This window comes from Spermophilus citellus (assembly GCF_964194105.1).
Source record: "Spermophilus citellus genome assembly, chromosome: 2".
NCBI lineage: Eukaryota > Metazoa > Chordata > Mammalia > Rodentia > Sciuridae > Spermophilus > Spermophilus citellus.
The window spans coordinates 65,032,221-65,054,540 of record NC_138183.1 but is presented as its reverse complement, the minus strand read 5'-3'; the positions used below and the strand labels follow the sequence as shown (position 1 = coordinate 65,054,540).

Below are 22,320 nucleotides of genomic sequence, written 5' to 3'. Positions count from 1 at the left end.
AGAATATTCATACGTAGATGTAGAGCTGGCAGCATCCTAAATGCCAGACAACAGAATGTTAGAACAACAGTTAATATAACATGGAAAATGTTCAAAATATAATAAATGATAGAAAATTATCCCATATGACCTCCATCAAGCAAGCAATTTTATATTGAAGTGTACAGGAGACTGAGCATCTTTCTCTAATATGGGGGATTAAAAATTATTTTGACTTTCCCATTTTTCTGCATTCCTAAATCTGCTGTTGCTATGAATTTGTTTATTCTGGACATTTCATGATCATATAAAACATGGACTTTTATATCTGACATCCTTTACTTGTGTAACCTTTACTAAGTACCTTAGTTCCTTTCCTAAGGTTGAATATTATTTCATTGTGTCAATGTAATTAATTCATCAATTCAGCAGTTGAGGGTTTATTTGGGTTTTTTTTTTTCTTCTTTGGGGCTATTATAAATATGAACATTCAGATACTGTAAATTCCCCCCCTTAACTGCAGTTTTACTTTGAGTCTTCAGTTACCATCAGTCAACTAGACTGAAATCCAAAAATATTAAATGAAAAATTAAAAGAAATAGTTTTAAATAACATTATTATAATTGTTCTGGTAGTTATTAATATCTTACTGTGCCTAATTTATAAATTAAAATTAGTCATGGGTGTGTATGTATAGAAAAAACATGGTATAAATCAGGTACCATTATAATTTCAGGAATCCACTGCGTAGGGATCTTGGAAGGTATTCCCATGGATAACAAGGGACTGACAGTGCAACTGTGGGTCATATGATGATTGTTTAATTTTTTGTTGTTTTTGGAGTACCTGCACTAACATTCCCACTACCAGTGGATGGAGGTCCCAGTCTCTACAACAAAAACTTGTCGTCTACCTTTTTGGTCAAAGCCATTGAACTTGTAAATGAAATGGGTATGTCAGTATAATTTATATTTTAACTAACTATTTATTGATTACATCTTTTCATATGTCATTGAATTGCAAGAGTTTTTTCTATATTTTGAATACTAGGCCCTTACCAGATAAGTGATTTGCAAGAATTTCCTCATTCTGTCTTTTTTCCATTCACAGTGGAAACAATTTCCCTAATTCAAATTACATTTATTTATGTTTTCCTATCTATAAAAATTTTATAATTTTAGCTTATACAGTTAGAATTCTGAACCATTTTTAGTTAACTATTGCAAGTGGATATTCAGTTGAGCACCATTTATTGAAGAGATTTTTTTTCTCAGTGAATTGCCAAAAATCAATTGACTCTAAATGTCTAGGTTTATTTCTAGACTCTCAATTAACAGTCATCTGTATGTTACAATGATCTCAGTGTTTATCCTTTACAACAGTAACGTGCTGTCTTTCTTGAATGTTCTTGCTTTATAGGAAATTTTGAAAGTGTGAGTCCTAACTTCATTTTTTTTTTTTAAAGCCATTTCAGCTATTCTGGGTCCTTTGAAGTCCCATATGAATTTTAGGATCAACTTGTGATTTCTGCACTAAACAAAAAGTCAGCTGATTGATGATAGGTGTTATATTCAATCTACAAATCAGTTTTAGGAATACTGGTCTTTAATTTCTTTTAGCAATGCGCTTTGTAGTTTTCAGTTTAAAGGGTTTGTGCTTTTGTTAACATATTCCTAAGGATTTTGTTCTTCATGCTCTTGTAAATGAAATTCATTTTTGTTTTGTTTGTATAGAAATTGATATTGAGGTCAGTAGTGGTGTATTATCCAATAACTGTAAGGTTGTTGTTCCACTGGTGTGTGTATGTATGTAGACTCCTTAGATAAATAGATTTCTATATAGATTGTGTCATTTGCAGCTAGTTTGAACCTTTTCAATCTGGATGCCTTTCTTTCCCTTGCCAAATAGCCATAGTTAAAGCCACCAGGACAACAATGAATAACAGTGGCAACAATGGACATCTTGTCTTCTTCCTGATCTCACAGGGAAAGATTTCAGTCTCTTATCATTAACTATCATGTTAGCTGCAGGTTTTTTATAGCTGACTTTACCAGGTTGAGTTGCCTCCTAAGATTGTTGGGAATTTTTTTTATCACTGGCAGGATTTTGTATTTGTAAACACTTTTGCATCTACTGAGATGATCATGTGTGTTTTGCCCTTTTTTAGATTTGATTTTTGAACGTTAACCTAACCTTGCATTCCTACTTGGTCATGATGTACAGCCAAATTAGATAAAAAGAAATTTTTTGCAAATCAAATATGGAAGTAGTAATTTCAAAAAAAAATTGATGTACTTCAAAATTCCATAAATATTTCAACTAAACAGATACAAGGCACAAGTACATCTTGAGTTTATTTGCCCTAAAAGAAAGGGAGGTATATTAAGAAATTGTCTGGCCATTTCACCTTGAAAGAATTCACTCAGGAAACCTGAATAGAGATCTTTGAATCAGAAGTGTGTGCTCTGTTTTGGTGAATGGTGCTGCCCTTCCCTTGGCTGGAGATTAAACGGTGTGTTACTGCTGTCACTGAGAATTTCTTCCCTCTCTCCTAGCCCTACCTTCCCACCATCATTCATTATTAGCCGTTTGATGATTTAAAACTCCTAAATATGCTACAATTCAACATTTACCAAACAATTTCATTTAAGTTCTATAAAATTCAGATGCATGAACTTCATTCCAAGGTATAAAGATTTCACCTGAAATAATCTGAGTTATTTGCTCATTTCATTCATTGAAATAGCAATTATACACATATAAGCCATATATGTCTTTAGCATTAATTAAAAGCTACATAAAACATGAAATAACCAAAATATGAGGATAAAGTAAGCAATTAAAGTTTTTTTCTATTAAGAAGATACTAACCAGTATGTTAAAAAGTTTATTTCAGTAACATTGTAAGGCAACAATTAATCCTCAACAAGTCAGCAAACCAGCAAAAAGAAATGGACAGAAACAATCACTCTTCCGAAAGCTTCCTGAGTCAGCAGGCTAGCTTGTGCACCCCACCCCAACCCTTGGTGGTTACATCTTAAAGTATCCTACCTTGTTTAATTTCATCTGCTAAACTGGGGAAACAAATACCATGCAACAGTCATTCTTAGGTCACATAAGAACTACTTTGAAATCAATTCTTCACACTTTCCCTGAATGTTACAATATTGTGCTACTTTTAAGTTCTGTAGAAAATGCTTCAGAGTTTAAAAGACCCTTTTAGAAATGTTATTCAAATGATCAGATAAAAGCAGGGGTGGACCTAACAGGTTTATTAGTCCCAGAAGTTGCTAACATGATACATTATGTTTACTAATAGGACTGAACACTAATTACTTGACCATTTAGCATTAAAACAACCTCCCAGATTATTAAGCAGGCAGTAAGAGTAAGTGAGCATTTTGTTATGGGCTTTGCACAATACAAAAGCTTCATAATGCTAAATGAAACAATTGTTTGCCTAGAGAAACAACCCCAAGGCAAACCATGATTATTACTGAAAGGAGAAACAGTAGCCTTCCCCATAGTGGGGGTGGGGGAATCACAGAGAACAGATTTTTCGTAGTGTTCTCAACATGGTGTTTTAGTTTTTTCTATAAATAATCTCTAATAATCTATTTCAGATTAACCACAGGGACAGAATATATCTTTATTTTGAAATTCATTGAGAAACTATCATTGTGTTACTTTTTCTCTGAACGATGATTAAGTCCTGCAAACCTTATGTACTTCTAGGCATATGCAGCAGGAGCCAGACACTTCAAGCACTTGAGTCTGATAGAATGATTTTTAACTAACTCCAGGAAAAGCAATGACTCCAGTGTTAATGCATGTGAAAGCTCTGGCCAAAGCCCTGCTACCTACGGCACAGTTTTTAGGAAGTCATAAATAAATTAGGCAATATGAGGAGCATGATTTAAGAGAGCACATTGTACACATCACACAAGCAATTTCAAGAAAGTTATCTCTTTGATGCACACTTAGTATGTTCTTACTATGCAGACAGATCTCAGGGCCACTTTTCAAGAAGCATTCCTCTTGTTCCTGCATCACCTGAGAATTTTTTTTTTCTTCTATGGCTTTCAACTGGTTTTGGCCTGTGCTTACTAACACAGAATTTGTCTAACTTATTACGTCTTAATGAAAAAAAAAAAAAACTTTAGTGCTATTTACCAATGATCTCGCCACACTCTATTGCTGCTTTGTTATACCTCACAAGCTAGACACCCCCCATCCATCTTCAAAATGAAAAGCACCTTTAAGGCCTAGTGCTGCTGTGATACAGGATTTGAACACTTAACAGTTCTAGTGGTCTCATTCCCATATAAGCCACAACTTCAAGTCTCAGGAAAGCCAGTCTCACTGGACAGTAAGTTTATCAGGAAATTATGTAACTGGATAGAAAACAAAAAAAGGACCCAGTGTATCGATAAAATCATCCTAAAGGATTAACCTTGTATAACAAAAGACTCCTACAAAACAGAATATTTGTAAAATACCCACCATTCCCTATCCTCCCCACAGCTTGCACCCCAGAATAGCCACATTGGCAACTCAGTGCTCTGAGGAAGGATATTCAGGCTGTATACTTCCACAATTTTTCTGAATCAAAAGAACCATAAAAACCCAGAGGGAAATACAGCTGAGCAAATGTTCCCCTTCTCAATCTGCTAAGATGGAGGCAGAGAACACGTTTCAGAGGACAATAGGAAACCACCTCAGGAAAGTAGCATGGCAACAGCTCTATTTGGCCAGCTCTGCACAGGGCTCCACATTTACACAAAGCACACTCTATACAATACTTAGGTCCAGAGTCCCACCCTTCTTCCACAGTCCTTATGGGAGTCATTACCATAGTGAACGGTATTTCTGCCCACCTCTACTAATAAAACAAATGATCTTGGGTTTTAAGTAGAAATGACTTTTATCTTGTTAATGGTGGTCTGACAGTCTAAATTTTGTTGATCCTAGAGAGGCAGCTATTGCAACTGGTTTGTTGGCTCTTGTCCTTAAGGTCATAAAAAATGACATTATGTGTGTAATGGCAATACCCACATGTGATTAAGTACCAGAAAATGGCATTTTTGAGTGTCAAAAAGGTCACACTTCACAATCCCAATTTAACCCATACAGTGGCTGGCCCTAAAGAGTGTTAACCCAAAAAGCTTTTTGAACATATGCTCATTAAAATTCATTGACTTACGTTACAAATATCCATGTAACTGTCACATGAGTATCCCTTGGGCACGTACTTAAGAGCTTATCCACAAGATTAAAACACAAAGAGACTGTAGGTGCACACCCAAGCAGAGGGAAATGTCCAATCTGGGAATTTCTCCTTCAGAGCATCTAACTGAGAGGATCTCTTGTCTTCCCCAGATAAATAGTGGGCAGCGATGGCTACAGTAACCATTCCTTCAGGCTGTTCTTCTACGACCTGCCAGAGATAATCTGTTAGTTCTCCAAGCCAGATAACTGAATTCAAGGTTTTTGTTAAATATCACATGGAAAATTCCCACCTGCACTTCTATCCAGAACTGCCATGCAGAGGCTTGGAGTCCATGGGAATAAAATACAAAATAGTCACCTCCTTTGCTTGTGACTGGGGTACCATTACCAAGAGACCACTGAAAAAGTGTTGACCCTTTGTGGGGTCGAACATAGAATGACATATGGCTTGGTCCTATAAGAGAAGAGGAAGAAAGAACAGTTACATCTTTAAAAAAGCATCAAGAAAAGGCAATAAACCCACCTCCCAAACTATACTATGAAGGTGCGTGCCTTGTATCACTTTAAATGTATTCACTACAGACCTAATGGAGGCCTACCAGTTTGGACATTTGATGCATTATCCAACAAGGTTAAGCAATGAAGCACAGCAGAAAGGGCAAAAAATCTAAACAAGAAAGCCTATGTTAAGTATTGATACTGTCATGTGCTATATGATATTAGGAATTCATTTAGAGAGGATTATATTAGAAAAAGCATGGGAGGGCTGGGGTTGTGCCTCAGCAGGAGAGCACTCGCCTTGCACGTGTGCAGCCCTGGATTCAACCCTCATCACCACATAAAAATAAATTAATAAATGTATTGTGTCCAACTACAACTAAAAAATAAATACATATAAAAAAAGAAAAAGCATGGGGAAGTTGGGAAGACTTCAAAGTATTATAAAAGTACTGAGACAATTATGAATCGAGTTGTAATTTCAGAGAGTTGATATTAACACTTTAAAATAGTTGACACTAATTTTTCCCTTTTTGCAGTACAATGAAACAGTTAAGTTTTGATAATTTAATTAGCACCAGATACTTGCAAGAAACTAACAAAAGTGGTTGTCAAACTAAAAACTTAAAAAACCCACCCCCTCAGCCAAATTTTAACTTTATTTTCAAATTTGGCTGAGGGGGTGTTTTTTTTTAACTCAAATTTGAGAAGAATAAATAAATAAACAAATTCACATGCTCATGCCTGCCTTGTTCCTGCTACAAGTTTTGTGGCAAACAAAGGCAGACCAAGCAAGTCCACCCTAAATCTGAGAATAGCACATGTCCAGTTAAAGCAAAGTTGGGGAAGCTACTTAAAGGACACACTATTTGACCTATCAGTTTTCAAAAGTGAAGCTTCTAAGGGAGAAATAAAGCAAAAAGAAAGGAAAAAGAAACCAGGGGTGGGAGGGTGGAGGTGTAAAGAAACAAAAAGGGCAGATTTATGGTCCAGCAAGACCAAAGCAAAATAGAAACTGGAAGACATAAAACCTATCCACACCAAAACGAATTTAAAAATTTATTTAAAAAATCTAAACTCTGTTATACTGACAGAAGAGCAACCCATTGGCTAGGAGTCTTACAAACACCCAATAACAACAAAAGTGAGGAAGACAAGGACAAACAGGACTATATAGCTATTAGAAAACAAAATGAGAACACACCTCAAAACAACATTAAGTAAAAGAAAACTAAGCCAACATTCTCAACTAAATATGGTAACAAGAACATTTTGGAGCTATGGGGAAAACAGTACCATGAATCAGAAATTCTAAACCTTAGAAGTGCATATACTACAAGGAAAAATTAAAAGAATTGATAGAACTTCCATTTCTTTTCTAAGGTCTAGAAAAAGAAATGGAAGAAAAGGTAGACTAAATTATAACATGCCCAAGACAAAAGAGACTCCAGATCTATAGAAAGGTAGCAAAGTACTAAGAAAAGAAAAAGGAAAAGAAAGAAAGGTCAAGAGAGGTAAAGATGGAAGGTAGGTCAAAAGGAAGCAACATTCAATGTATATCACTAAAGAAGAAAAACAAAACAATGGAACATGGTCAATATTCAAATCGGTAATCCAAGGAAACTTCCCAGAAGTAAAAGATCTGAATCTACACATTACAAAGTCTTACTGGTAACCTTATAATATCAACCTAGAATGAAAAACCTAAAAAGAAAAAATAGCAAAGCAACCCCCAGGAACTCCAGAGACTTGAGACAAGATTGCAAGTTCAAGAGCAGCCTCAACAACTTTTGAGACTCTGTCTCAAAATAAAAAATAAAGAATTGAGGGTGTGACTCAGTGGTAAAGTGCCCCTGGGTTAAATACCCATTAACAAACAAAAATTCAAGGTCTTCAGTAAAAGCATCAAATACTTTATAGGGCTAAGAGAATTAGACTGACATCAAACTGCGAAAACAATATACAAAGCAACAATGAGAAGAATTTTTTAAAACAATATTTTAAAGTATGAGCAAAATTTTTATGTCCACCACTTGTCCTTCAAGTATCATGCTATATATAACATCACCAGTTTTAAACAAACACACATAAACATATACACAGCACTCAAGAGCCCCTAGTTGAGAAGGCAAGAGGATAAGATTCATCCAACAAAGAAAGAACTGCAAAAACTGCAACAAAAGAACTTAGAGTGGGTGTTTGAATATTTCTGAATGCATTGCTAAAACATACTCAAAGTGAAGCTGGACAAGACAGATATTACATGTAACACAAATCGGAAGAAAACTGAAGAGGCAAAGAGAAAAATGGAATAAGCAAATTTGGTAGGAGTTAAAATACACCATTTAAAAACCAACAGATAGTAAAAGGTCAAATAGGGGCTTAAAACAAAAAAATTTTATAAATGCCAAGCTTTTAATAAGCAAAGAAGACATAGAAACAGGTATATAGCAAATAAAATAACATAATTCCATGAAATCATGACAGTAAAAACCAATGTATCAATCAGCTAGGGGCATAAGAACTGGTATAGAAGAAACAGAACTATATTTGCAGGTGATATGCAGTAGTCAATAAATCCCACCTGAGGTCTATTTTTTTAATGGGCCTCAGGCTAAGAATGGTTTTTACATTTTTAAAAAGCAGTTAACCAGGGCTGGGGTTGTAGCTCAGCAGTAGAGTGCTTGCCTTGCAAGCAGGAGGTACTGGGTTCAATCCTTGGCACCACATGCAAAAATAAAAACAAAAATAAAGATATTTTTAAAAAAAAACAGTTAACCAAAGAATTAAAAAAAAAATATGTGACAGATGTATATGGCAAAGCCTAAAATATTTACTATGTGGCCCTTTAGAGAACAAAGTTGAATAATCCCTGGTACAACTGAAGAATCTGAGAGTATTAAGGATAAAACTAGCATAAAAATAGGTAGTAGGATATAAAACTGACAGAAATAAACTGCCTTCGTACCTACAAAAAAACAACATAAGAGGATATAATGATAGAGACAGTCCCCAATTACAATACCAATAAAATCTAGATGAGGAAAATTTTAAAACATTCCTGAAAGATATAAAAACAGATGTGAGCAAAGGACAAGTCACTCCCAGTCGATGGACAGGGTGATTCAATAATAGTTATCCTAAAGTTAATTTATGAATTTATCATGGTACTCCAAAAAATACCAATAAGCAATAAGGAGTTAGACAAATTATTACTAAAGCTCATGTGGGAAAACATAAATAGCATGAAAAATAATGGGGGGATTACAAATTTAACTCTTCAAATCACAAATTTAAACTTTATAAAGCTTCTATAATTAAAAGTGTGATAAATGGTACACAAATAGATCCATGCAAACACAGATAATTGTTGGCAAAGGCACCAAAGGAACTCAATGGGGAAAGTGTGTTCAACAAATGGTGCTAGGACAACTGAATATCTATACAGAAAAAAGCCTTGAACCTACACCTCACACCATACATGAAAATTAAAAGTGGGTCAGAGGCCTATAAAAGCTAAAGCCATAGCTTCTAGGAGAAACAGTCTATTTTCATGACTTCTGGGTAGGCATAGATTTTTTTTTTTAACACAGAAAATCCTGATAAATTAGGCTTCATAAAAATTTAAAATTTCTATATACCAAAAGACAAAATTAAGAGAATGAGTAAGAAAATCTTCACAATGTGTATCTCATGAAGGACTTTATCTAGAAAATACAAAGTCTTACAAGTCAATAAGCAACATAATTTTACAAAAATGGGAAAAGACAAAGAAACAAAGCAAGATATGTGAGTGGCCAATAGTACTTGAAAACGTGCTACACTATTATCTGAAAAATGCAAGACACACCCCCCTCTAGAAATGATAAAATGAAAAAGACCATGGGAAGACTAGAAATTTCATATATTACAAGTTGGGAGTGAAATGTAGAACAATCTTAAAAAACTAAACATGTCTACCTTATGAACTCAGCAATTCTAATATATATTTGTCCAAAAGAAATGGAACACCTATTTCCCACCCACCCCCCAAAAAAAAGCTTTATACAAGAATGTTCATTATAGCCTTATTTACATCAACCCCAAACTAGAAACGAATTAATTCAAGTGTCTATCAACAGGAGAATAATAAACTATGAGATCTTTGTATGACTACATTCAGCAACAGAAAGGAAAAAAATACTGATACTCAAATAACATAGCTGAACCTCAAAAGCCTTTGCTTAATGACCGAGACAATTACATACTGGATGATTCCATTTATTTAAAGTTCAAGAACAAGCCAAATAACCTGTGAATGTAAAAATCAAAATATGCATTAGTGAAGTTCAGAGAGACTGGAAACATGCATAAAAGAAACATTCTGGGCAATGGAAATTTCTGTATCTTCATGGGAATGAAGGTTTCATGAGTCAAATATATGCTTTTACCAAAACTAATGAAACGAAATAAGATCTTCATATTTCACTGTATGTAAATTAGGTTTAAAAATACAAACAAAATGAAGGGGAAAGTCATATTTGAAAATACTTTTCAGTCATGAATATTCTAGGCATCTTTTTTTTTTAATTGGTGCTTTTTAGTTATACATAACTAGGCAACTTTCTACCATGTGAGTGGTACTCAATATTAAGAAAGTACAGAGCAGAAATTGTGGAACCAACCCAGATGCCCTTCAGTAGATGAATGGATAAAGAAACTCTGGTATATATACACAATGGAATATTATTCAGCATTAAAAATATAATCATGGCATTTGCAGGCAAATGGATGGAGTTGGAGGATATGCTAAGTGAAGTAAGCCAATCCCAAAAACCAAATTCCAAATGTTTTCTCTGATATAAGGATGCTGATCCATAATGGAGATGGTGGGGAGCATGGGAGGAATGGAGAAACTTTAGATAGGGCAAAGAGGAGAGGGCAGGCGGGTAGGAAAGACGGTGGAATGAGATGGACATCATTACCCTAAGTACATGTATGAAGACATGAATGGTGTGACTCTACTTTGTGTACAACCAGAGACATGGAAAATTGTGCTCTACATGTGTACTATTAATTGAAATGCATTCTGCTATCATATATAACAAATTAGAAAAAAAAAATTTTAAAAGGGATGTAGTCCAGTGGTAGAGTGCTTGAGTAGCATAAATGAGGCCCTGGGATCAATCACCAGCACTGCAAAACTTAAAAGAAGGTACAGAGTAAACAACTATACAAGTGATCCTAGAAAAACAGAACCAACTGAATGTATGGTGAGTATTTATTTTTTAAATTTTGCTGACATGATTGTGGAGGCAGGCAAGTCCAAAATTTGCAGGGTAGGCCATCAGGCTCAAAACCTGGGAAAAAAATCCTACAGTATGAGTGCAAAGGCAGTCTGCTGGCAGAATTCCCTGGTAGTGATTTCCTTAAGGATTTCACTGACTGGATGAGGTCCTGAAAGTCAGTCAATCTGCTTGACTCAAAGTCCACTGATCTACATGTTAATCTTATCACAAATATTTATTTTACAGAAATATCTAGAACAGCTTTGTCTAAATATCAGGGTTCTGTGGCCTAGCCCAAACTGACACATAAAGTTAACTATCACACTTCCCAAAGACAAGTCACTAGAAAGGGAAACAAAACAATCCTCATTTGCTTATTCTTGTTTTTTTAATATTTATTTTTTTAGTTTTAGTTGGACACAGTACCTTTATTTTATTTACTTATGTATTATTTGGTGGTGAGGATTGAACCCAGTGCCTCGCACGTGCTAGGCAAGCACTCTACCACTGAGCCACAACCCCAGCCCATCATTTGATTATTCTTTTTTTTTTTATCGTTTGCTTATTCTTAAAAAAAATAGCTAGTAATCATGCAAACTCTGTCAGCTACTGAAGATGAGACAAATTTCCTATGTCATATATTTCTCTTCTTTCTCAAGCATCTGTCTCCCTACTAAGAGGAAAATGTTCAAGCAGGCTGCTTACTTAAGAGAATAAAACTGCCAAACTAAATAATTCAATGTATCTGGAGTACTCTTTAAAAGTACTGGATGCCAAGAATAGAGAAACCATCCACATCTGCCTCCCTTGATTTCTAATGGAAACAAAAGCATGAACTAAATAATCAGTGCTACCACAGACCTGTACAAAGGAAAGAAAAAGTGGAAGGATGGCACTTGCTCACTTTCATGGAGAGGAAGACCAGAGAAGTTTTCGTATTTTACAAAGCAGAGAAGGGTAGAATTGGGATAGAAGGTACTACCAAGAAAGTCTCAGTGGAGTGCTTAAAAAAAAAAAAAAAAAAAAAAAAACTGCAAACATACACAGTGGCTAGACTCCTGAAGATAAGGACTGCCAGAGAGTTTGAACCTATTCAGCAAGCATGGAACTTCAAGTTTTTTACATAAAGAAGCAACATTATCAAATTTATTTTTGAAAGGATAAACTGGCAGCACCATAAAAGATATCCTAGCAAGAAAACTTATAGGCCAAAACATCAACAGAGAAAGTAGAAGAGCTAACTACCAGTTTTTGTTTTTGTTTTTTAATTATTTCTTACATACATGACAATAGTGGAGTGCATTACATTTATAATTATCCATTCACAGCACAATTTTTCATAACTCTGTATATAAAGTATGTTCATGCCAAATTATTCCATTATATATGAGCTCTCTTATTTTTTTTATATAATTCTAACTACTAGTTTTAAACATGGAGATGGAAAGAAAATGTACTAAGAAAGGTAAACAAAGTCATAATATCTACCTGTGCCAGTTCAAGTGCTATTATGGATCTAACAATGATCCAATATCTGACACTACAAAGTTCTTCAGTAGGGTTCCCTAAAAGTCATAACCAACCTCATTTTCTTTTAGAGACACCATAAGCTCCTAAATTGCTAGTTATTGTAATAAATTTGATGAGGAAAACCACATGCAACTTATTATAAAGTTTAAGTGATGGGTCAAAGAAAAAAGTGTCATATGACCTACCAGTTGCTTCAGAGATCAAGTACATAAAAATCCCAGGAAGAGAGGAATCAAGAATGCTATGTTATAAAGCATCGGTACTAGCCAAACAGTCCAGTGTTGTTTGAAGGTGGACTTATTACAAGCTCTAAAGCAACCATTAATTAAAATGGAGAAAATTGATATTCTAAGAGAGTAAATAAAAACAGAAAATACAAAATCCTCAATTAAAACTTGTATAATATAGGAGTAACTTGGAGTTAAATGAAGAAAGGAAGAGCACTGGAGAGGAAACAAGTGAAGATAAAAATTTTCTCATTTTTCTTATTTTAACTGATCTAACAGATAATAGTTTGCTCAAGATAACAGTGACAACAATATATTTTATTATGTATGCTTACATGATTACATTTGAATGACAAAAATATAGGGGAAACAGGAAAAATTAGGATTCTTTCATTATTATAAAATACTCATACTACTCATGATATGTAGAGTGTTATTTGAAAGTGGGCTTGGATTAGCTGTAAACATACATAGCAAACACTAAGGCAACCACCAAAAAAAAAAGTTTAAAAAGAAGTATTACTGATTGCTAAAAAAGTAAAGAAAATGAAATCATATAAAATGCTCAATTAAAACTATATGGAGCAAAAAATTTTAAAGAAATGGAAGGCATAAATAGAAACAAAAAACAAGGGCAATAGATATAAAACAGTAACAAATATGGTATATTCTAATCCAAATATCAATAATCATTTGAATATCAATAGTCTAAATGTACCAATTAATAGATTTTCTGACTGGATCAAAAAACAAGACCAAACAAGAAACATACTTAAAATATGAAGACAAATATATTAAAAGTAAATGAGTACCAAAAATATGCAATACTATTACTAATCAAAAAAAACTAGAGAGCTATATTAATTATAGACAATGCAGACTTCAGAGCATGGAAAATTATCAGGTATAAATGGGCATTACATAATAATAAAGGGTCAGTTCTATAAGATGACATAATCTTTAATGTATATGTATCTAACAACAAAGCATCAAAATAGGTGGGACAAAAACTCAAAATTAATAAGGATATAGTTGAACTGAACAATATCAGCAATCACACGGATCTAAGTGACATTCATAGAATCTTCACCCAATAGCAGTAGCATACATTTCTTTCTAAGCACACATGGAGCATTCCATAAAAGACCATATCCTCACTGTACAGCACACCTCAGCAAATTCAGAACAGAAATTATGCAAAGTATGCTCTCAGATCACAATGAGATTAAACTAGAAATTAATATCAGAAAAACAACTGGAGGGCTGGGGATATGGCTCAAGCGGTAGCGCGCTCGCCTGGCATGCGTGCGGCCCGGGTTCGATCCTCAGCACCACATACAAAGATGCTGTGTCTGCCGAGAACTAAAAAAAAATCTCTCTCTCACTCTCTCTCTCTCTTTAAAAAAAAAAAAAAAAGAAAAGAAAAACAACTGGAAAATCTTGAATTATTTGGAAATAACATATTTCTAGGTAATAAACAGGTCAACAAAAGTCATCTCAAGGGCTGGGGTGTAGCTCAGTGGTACAGCACCACTGAGTTTTAGGGGAAAATATATATGCAACTTATTTAAAAATTTAAGAAATAAGGACAGAAGAAAAAAACCTGTTATCTGACTTACCTGTTGCTTCAAATGTTAACCTTACAGAATCCCAAGGTGTCTGTTCTTTGGATATAAGTCTGAAATAAGCAGGATTTCTTGAAGAAACTTCGGGGGCAGGAAGATACCAGTTTTTCCTATTTGGAAAGGTAGCTTCAATGTTTGGCATATCTTACTAGTTGACAGTTTCTATAATTCATGAAGTATTCATAATACATGAACACATCCTTAGATATGAAAAAAACTGAATAATATTATAACACCAACTCCTCTGAAACCCAGGTTATTGTATAATAAAACTTTCCCAAATTTAAGAAGAGAGGAGTTACCTAGCTGATTGTGAGTCCATGTCGCATCCTATTTCTTCTCATCTAATCCTTTACTACCAAATCATAAAAACTAGAAATAAAATCTAAGATTGATGCTTAACTGCTATCTATTTTAATAACTAGGAGGGTCACTCTTTCTAACTACTCACAATTTTATAGACTTTTTAAATTTGAAAAAACAAAAGTACTTTTCTGAGTGCTTAATCCCACTAAAGAACAGGAATTTTATACTAATAGAAAAACAGTATAATCAGCATTTGACTTGTGGGTTAAGGATAAAAGTTTAAGTAACAGGGTACTGACAGAACTTGAGAGCAAACTAACCCCTACTTAAACAGGAAAGTAATGAACCAACCTGATCAAAAAGTGTACTGGAAGATACCACGGGAACCCACAAAGGGGCGCATTCTCCTCACAGTGAGCCCGGATGGTGTCATTGATCTCAGGAACATGAGGTGTTATGTGAGACATTCCAGTATAATCAAACCCATTAATCCATATTCCAGAGTCTCTTTTAACTATGTTTCCTTCCAAGTCATGAAATGTTCTAGTCATATGCTGAAAAGAACAAGACTTATGAGAAAATTCTTTCAACTAGTTCACCCACATTCCCACCCCAAATTAATAAAGAATAGTTAAATATGACCATACCAAGCAATGTATGTAGATAAAGAGCAAAAATACAAGGGGAAGGCACTCAGGATTACTAAGTTACTGCTATGATTTTTTTTTAAGCTCAATTTTTTTTTTAACACAATGCCTTTATTTTTATGTGGTGCTGAGGATCGAACCCAGGTCCCACCCATGCTAGGTGAGTGCTCTCCGCTGAGCCACAATCCCAGCCCCTATGATTTTTTTTTTAAACAGGATAATGGATAGTTACATGATTTTTATTGTATCTTACAAATACATTTATCTATTTAAATTTTACATAAAAATGTTTTGGCTAGGCACAGTGTGTGTGCCTATAGTTCCAGCTACCAAGGAGACTGAGGAGGGAGGATCACTTCAGCCCAGGAGTTCAAGACCAGTCTGGGCCATATAGAGAGATCCAGTCTTAAAAAAAAGAAAAGAAAAAGCCTAATACCCATAATCCTAGAGGCTCGGGAGGCTGAGGCAGGAGGATCCCAAGTTCAAAGCCAGCCTCAGCAAAGATGAGGCGCTAATTAAGTAACTCAGTGAGACCATTTCTCTAAATAAAATACAAAATAGATCTGGGGATGTGGCTCAGTGATGGAGTGCCCCTGAGTTCAATCCTGGGTACCAAAAAAAAAAAAAAATTTTTTTTAGCCTATTTCAGATTTAAAAGACTTGAATTAGCTAGAACTCCTTTTAGAGAAGGATTTAAAACAAATACATCCTAAGCACGTATATCCACACTCATTTCCCCTTCAGTGTGTTACATGAAGCTAACTCATATGCAGAGAAAAACAAGAATTGTAGCTCAACACTACATGACAAGCTTGTACCTAATAGAATTCTATGAAAAGGCACCACTCTCCAATTGGAATAGTTCTATTAACAGCAGTAACCAGCCTGAAGAATATGAAACAGGAAAGAAAAAGGGCTGCATAGGGCAAAAGGTGAAAACTGCAGCTGATGGGTCAAATTACCTACTAATTATAAATAAGGTTCTACTGAAACAGAGTCAAACTCACTAGCTTAGGTATAGTCTACAGCTACTTTTGTTCTATGAAACAGATGAGCTACAGAGACTGTGTAGCTGACAAGGCCTAAGATATTTATTACTTGCCACTCACAGGGAAAGTCTGCCAATTTCTGGTGCAGAGGGGAAAAGAGAACCCTCTGGACTTTTTAAAAATAAAAATCTAGTTTATTCTAAGTAAATACTACTGACATAATTATAAAAATAAGCATGTCACTGAAAACCACAATGAACCTCCTAAAAATTATTTATTCTTCACTAAAGGTTGTGCAAATTGTACAACTCATAAAATGTATCAGTGTGTCCTTCAGGACTATTTTAAAAATGAATATTTGACCCCTTTTTAAAATCTCCTCTCTAACTTCTAGTATTTTTAATTTTTCTAGTCCTTGAATAATTATCCAGGTTGTGAATCCTTGGGCATTCTGTTGGATTACTCCACAACCCCTAAGGCAGAGAGCACATAAATGAAGCTATATCTTTATACTACCAGCTCTAAAAGTATAAAGAAAAAACCTGAAATCTAAAGAACATTCTAAATCTCAATTTAATAATCTCTTAAGTTATTATATTTTCATCATTACGTATTACTTTGAATGTTATTTAACCTCAATTTTACTAGCAATTTATAAATATCTATTTTATTTTGCTAGTTTAGAGTTTAGTTTTACTCAGCCTGCAGACAGTTTTGCAATCTGTTTTTCTAAAAGTTCATTATTCTGATCTATATTTGCCTGTTTTTGAGTAGTTTTAGAATTTGGATAGTAATAAAAACAACAGGCAAGCATTTACAATTCCACCTCTTGGGAGAAGTACATCTAGCTAATAAGAATGCCCCTTGATTGTCAGTCTTTTCCTCACTGCCATATACACAAAAACATCAAGACCAACTAATTAGGTCAACAGCAGAAAGGTCAGTTGAGTTTCCTGTTCCCTAGCGAAGCTCAAAACATACAACCTGAATTTCCTCTCCTGAATCTCACATCACCCATGCAAAATTGCCTTACCTGAAGAAAAACTCTTTTTGGCTTTGGATTAGCAGGATTGGAGCTGTACGGAAAAAAAGTTCCACTGCAAACAAGGAGGAATGTAACTGTACACACCAAAGTTAAAGTTAGCATAGTTTTTTTTGTGCTTCTGGCAAGGTAAATGAAGTTAATCTGAAACAAAAATAGAAAAATTAAAAATTCATATCACTGACAAGGTTTTTTAACTGTATTTTGTAACAGGTATTATCTAAGACAATGCAGAAAATTTATCAGCCTGTGATAACATATTCCAACACATAATAAAATAAAGCACTAATTCTAGGGAATTGAAAATTCCATCACAAGTCAGTACCTAGAAAATGACAGATGCTTCCAACTAGCCAAGATGGTACCTTTTGACAGGTAACCAGAAAGCAATGGGAAAAAGATTAAGCAGTGTTCCTATGCTCGATTAAGCAAAGAGAATGTAGATCTGACACTCACCAAGCCAAACCTTATATTACTTCTGATTCTATTAATTGCCTTTAATAGTTCACACTGCACTGCAGACACCACTGAACTGCACCAAATGTTATGGTATCACAGGTTTTCACTAAAGTACCAAAGACAAGCTTTTTAAGCTTAAGTAGTTATGTTTCAATAAAACTCAAATTCCACCCATAATCCTTTTGCAATGTAGCAAAGAGTAAACTAAACTAGTATTTAGATGTACCTTCAGGGCTTTGCCTGTGGACCTGCATTTGAGGGGGGAAAAAGAAATGCATTACAAAGTAAGTCTGTCCCTTTGTGTATTTCAACACAAACAAAACAAATCTAAACTTGGGCAAAAAAAGGGAATGGCTCAGCCTCAAGATTGGCATCCACAAAATACTAAATAACAGCTTTTTTTATTATAATCAAGCCGCTGAATTAAAAACTACAGAAAACAAAGACTCAGATAGGTCCCAGTTCCCTCAAGGGTTTGAGGTGGTCTGAAAAGTCACTTGGAGAAACAATGACCTAAACCCAGCTGCCACTTTTGCCCTTTTCATCTAATTGCCCACCTCCAGGTTTAGTAAGTAGAGAAAAACATGAATGCAAAAATATTTTTGTTGAGATGAAAATGAAAATGTAAGGCCAGGCATGGTGGAGCATGCCTATAATCCCAGTGACTCAAGAGGATGAGGCAGGAGGAGCATAAGTTTGAAGCCAGCCTCGTAACTTAGACCCTGTCTCAAAATTCAAAATTAAAACAAAAGGGCTCAGGATATAGCTTGATAGAACACCCCTTGGGTTCCATGCCCAGTACTGGGGGTTACGGGTTGAAGAGAGGGGCAACTTTGTGATTAATATAACTCAAGTATTTGGGGCTCATGGTATTACAGTACTTGCCCAGCATGCATGAGGATCTGGATTTGATCTCCTATCATTTAAAGAAAAAAAAAAAAAAAAAAATATATATATATATATATATATATATATATATATATATATATATATATATATATATATTTTAAAAATCAAGAAAATTAAACAAATATTCATAATATACTAGGCAGAGTTAAAGAATTTTCATCTCTGAAGTATTCCAATATCCCATTCAAGGTAATTTCCAACAAAACAGCTCCATTCCTAGGTGAAGGGAATTATGTTTATATACTGTGAGTACAGAAATAAGACAAAGCACCCTGGATTTAAAGCAGTAAGCTAGCTAAACACAATTTGTAACTCTGTTTGCTCTTATACCACCGAGTCACAATATGTAAAATGCAGTTCCTTAGAAAGTTTCAAATATACTGCCAAGTAATGAGTTTCCCCTCTATTGGAAGGCTGGTAAGTTTAGCCATGGAAACCCTCCCTGTTATATAATACTGTGTTTTCTGCATTCTCAGGTCAGCTACTACCAAAGTTGCCCTAAAACCTTACTTAAGCTATCATTTCCACATTCAAGTTCCCTCTTGCACAAATTACAAGGTTCATCTTGTGACTATTCCCCATCTTCTAGAAGAGGTTTGGTCATGACAATAAATGGAATGACAATCACCAAACAAAGAAGAACAGGAGGAAATACATAAATTAACAATGTGTTTGGATTTCATGGTTAATCAACTTAATAGTTCTATCTTAAACATTGCATATCCTATGTCACTTTAGGTTCTTAAATGTTTACAAAATAAACTAAAAAGGAGCATTAGAAGGACTCTGAAACATCCAGTGTGTGCCAATGACTGAGCTGTTTCTAAGACTCCTTCTGATCCCATTCCTAGAGATAGTCCCATTTCAACTCTCACCCAATCAATATAACTATATTGGAACAGCAAAGTGTAACCTAAGGAAACCTGTTAACTGATCACTTGACAGGAATTAAATGCTTTCCAAAATATATTTAATAAATCCCCAAGGACTGAAGGAAAAGTTATCTGAAGTAAGCACTATGGTTTACTTCTCCATTACTCAAGAATAATTTCTCGGGGCTGGGGATGTGGCTCAAGCGGTAGCGCGCTCGCCTGGCATGCATGCGGCCCGGGTTCGATCCTCAGCACCACATACCAACAAAGATGTTGTGTCTGCCGAGAACTAAAAAATAAATATTAAAAAAAAAGAATAATTTCTCTATTAATAAGCCATTATGGAAAAAAAAAAAAACAGTAGGGCATGGTATCAAACAACATGATCCCAGGCAACTTGAGAGGAAAAGTTTGAGGCCAACTTCTGCAACTTAGCAAGGCCCTGTCTCAAAAAAAATAAAATATAAAAAGGACTGGGGGCATGATTCAGTGGTAAAGCACTCCTGGGTTCAATCCCCACTACCAGAAGGAAAAAAAAAAGTGACTATTAGTAATATTGCTGCACATACACAAGAAAATGAAGAGAACGATATCCCGTGGCATCAACAATCAGCAGGGTGGTGGTGGTGGTATTAGGAATTGAACCCAGGGGCACTCCACTGCTAAGCTATACCCTCAACCCTTTTTATTTTAAAGACAAGGTCTCACTAAATTGTCAAAGCTGGCCTCAAACTTAGCAGTCATCTTACCTCAGCCTCCTGAGTCACTGAGATTATAGGTACATACCATCATGCCTAGCCCATTCTACATTTTCCTTCCATAAAATGCACAGCCATTCCCCATTTAGTTTACCTAAGACCTTTTCAAAGAATATGTAATGAGTTTAGCCATACTAAATAACATTGTTTTAGTTATCTAGTATGGCTAAACTCATTACATATTCTCACATAAAAAAAAATAAAGGAAAAAAAGAAACAATTTTTTTTTCTTACAAAATAGGATGAGAGAATCATGGTACAACCAGCCAAAATGGATGCCAGCACAACATCAGGTGGGATTTCCGAACCACTTCTCCCAAGGATAGGGGTAAACATCTCAAATACTGCCCAGATGAGGTATAGTGCATAAAGATAAGGAATAAACATCCCCAAAAGGTAAAAGGCAATAAATTTTCCTTGGGCACCTAGGAGAAAAAGAGATACAAAACACTTATCTATGGAATTCTAAAGTGAGTTGCAGATTTTATAGTACTGCCACACCTTGGCACCTAACAGAAATTAGATTAGCTATGAATCTTACCCTTTAGGTACATATTATCTACTTCAGATACATATTATCTACACTTTCACTCAAGATAAAATACTTTTAAGTATTTAAATACTTAATTTAATTACTTACAAGTAATATATCAGTATATGTTCACAAACACAAGAATGGGTTTAAGTATAAGGAAAAGGGGAAAAATAGTCTCTGGAAGCTTTATATATTTTAAGGTATTTTCCCACTTGTATTAAAACTAAAAATACCCTACCATGTTGTTGAAAGTCCTTGTGCACGAAAAGCTTTGTGAGCAACGGAAATGCTACCCAGACTGCACTAATGAATGCGGAGCAAAGTCCTTGATAAGTGAGCATTACGAGAAAACCACAATGTACAAACAATGAGATGTCAAAAAACATTTCTCCCAGATACTGGTCACTGGCATTCTGAAAGAAAATAATAATAATAATAATAATAATAATAATAATAATAATAATAATAATAAACAAGTAGTCTCATTCATGGGTCATTCATAAAGATCTCTTATTATAAAACAACTTCCACTGCTTAGGAGAACTACATTTTGTTTTAAAGCAGGTCTACCCTTTAAAACTGAAAAAGGTCAATCCTATCAGAAGTAATAAATTACTGCTGCATAGGAAAGGACAATTTAACAAGATGAAGTGAAAGCACTATTCCTTGTATCTAATCTGTGCTTTTCTTCCACTAGGTAAATAAAACCTTTGGAAATATTCCAGAATTTAAACAAGTACCCTCCTACAAACATCCATTTTTCTAAGCTTAGAGTGTTTCAGACAAACTAGAGAAATGACCTACCAAGGAACATTATCAACTGCTGCAGCACCACCAACAGCACACCTGGAAAACTGCATGCCCTTTGAAGTAACAGCTATGTTGGGTTTGCCTTGATTTTCTGGAGTCTTTTCTATCTCCAACTTGTCACCTTTGCCCCTTCTTGTATTCCTGGTGTATTCCTCTTGTATTCATATTATAAAATCTGAACTACATTTTTTTGAGACTTAAATCCCCAGGACTCCTGTGCAGCACCTTGCACTCTTCAGAAGACGCAGCCTTATGAACTTAATACTTAAAAATGAGTGCAAGAGGGATTCTATCAACACAAATATGAAAGTTATAATTCCAATGCATAAATAACAAAATGAATATACCTATCTTTTAAGTTTCTCTTAGCCTTCTCATTTCTCCTCATCCTAGAGCATGTTTGTTTTAAGGGACCCTATTTCAAGAGCTCAAGACTTCCTGTCATATATTTTCCAAAGAAATTAAGGTTCATTTGACAACTCCCTCTTGCAAAAAAAAAAAAAAAAAAAAAAAAAGACAGGCTACAACTGTTGAAAACAATATCGATCAGGAGACTTAGTACTTAAAAAGAAGAAAATGGTTCTGTGAATTCAATTTGAAACTGAATGCCACTCAAACATCAACAGAGCTAAGCAATG

General features: G+C 34.8%; 1 protein-coding gene across 1 annotated transcript in view; it reads right to left on the bottom strand.

The window, feature by feature from the left end:
• Nucleotides 1-68: 68 nt before the first annotated feature.
• Nucleotides 69-22,320, bottom strand: part of ERMP1 (endoplasmic reticulum metallopeptidase 1) — a 46,472-nt gene continuing 24,220 nt past the window's right edge. The window contains exons 9-15 of the mRNA XM_081263243.1: nt 21,111-21,285; nt 20,572-20,762; nt 17,331-17,483; nt 15,013-15,215; nt 14,350-14,465; nt 5,499-5,662; nt 69-5,416 (exon numbers count right to left, since the gene is read on the bottom strand). Of these exons, the coding sequence (XP_081119369.1) occupies nt 5,252-5,416; nt 5,499-5,662; nt 14,350-14,465; nt 15,013-15,215; nt 17,331-17,483; nt 20,572-20,762; nt 21,111-21,285 (1,167 nt within the window). The 3' untranslated portion in view covers nt 69-5,251. The remainder of the gene's footprint in view (nt 5,417-5,498; nt 5,663-14,349; nt 14,466-15,012; nt 15,216-17,330; nt 17,484-20,571; nt 20,763-21,110; nt 21,286-22,320) is intronic.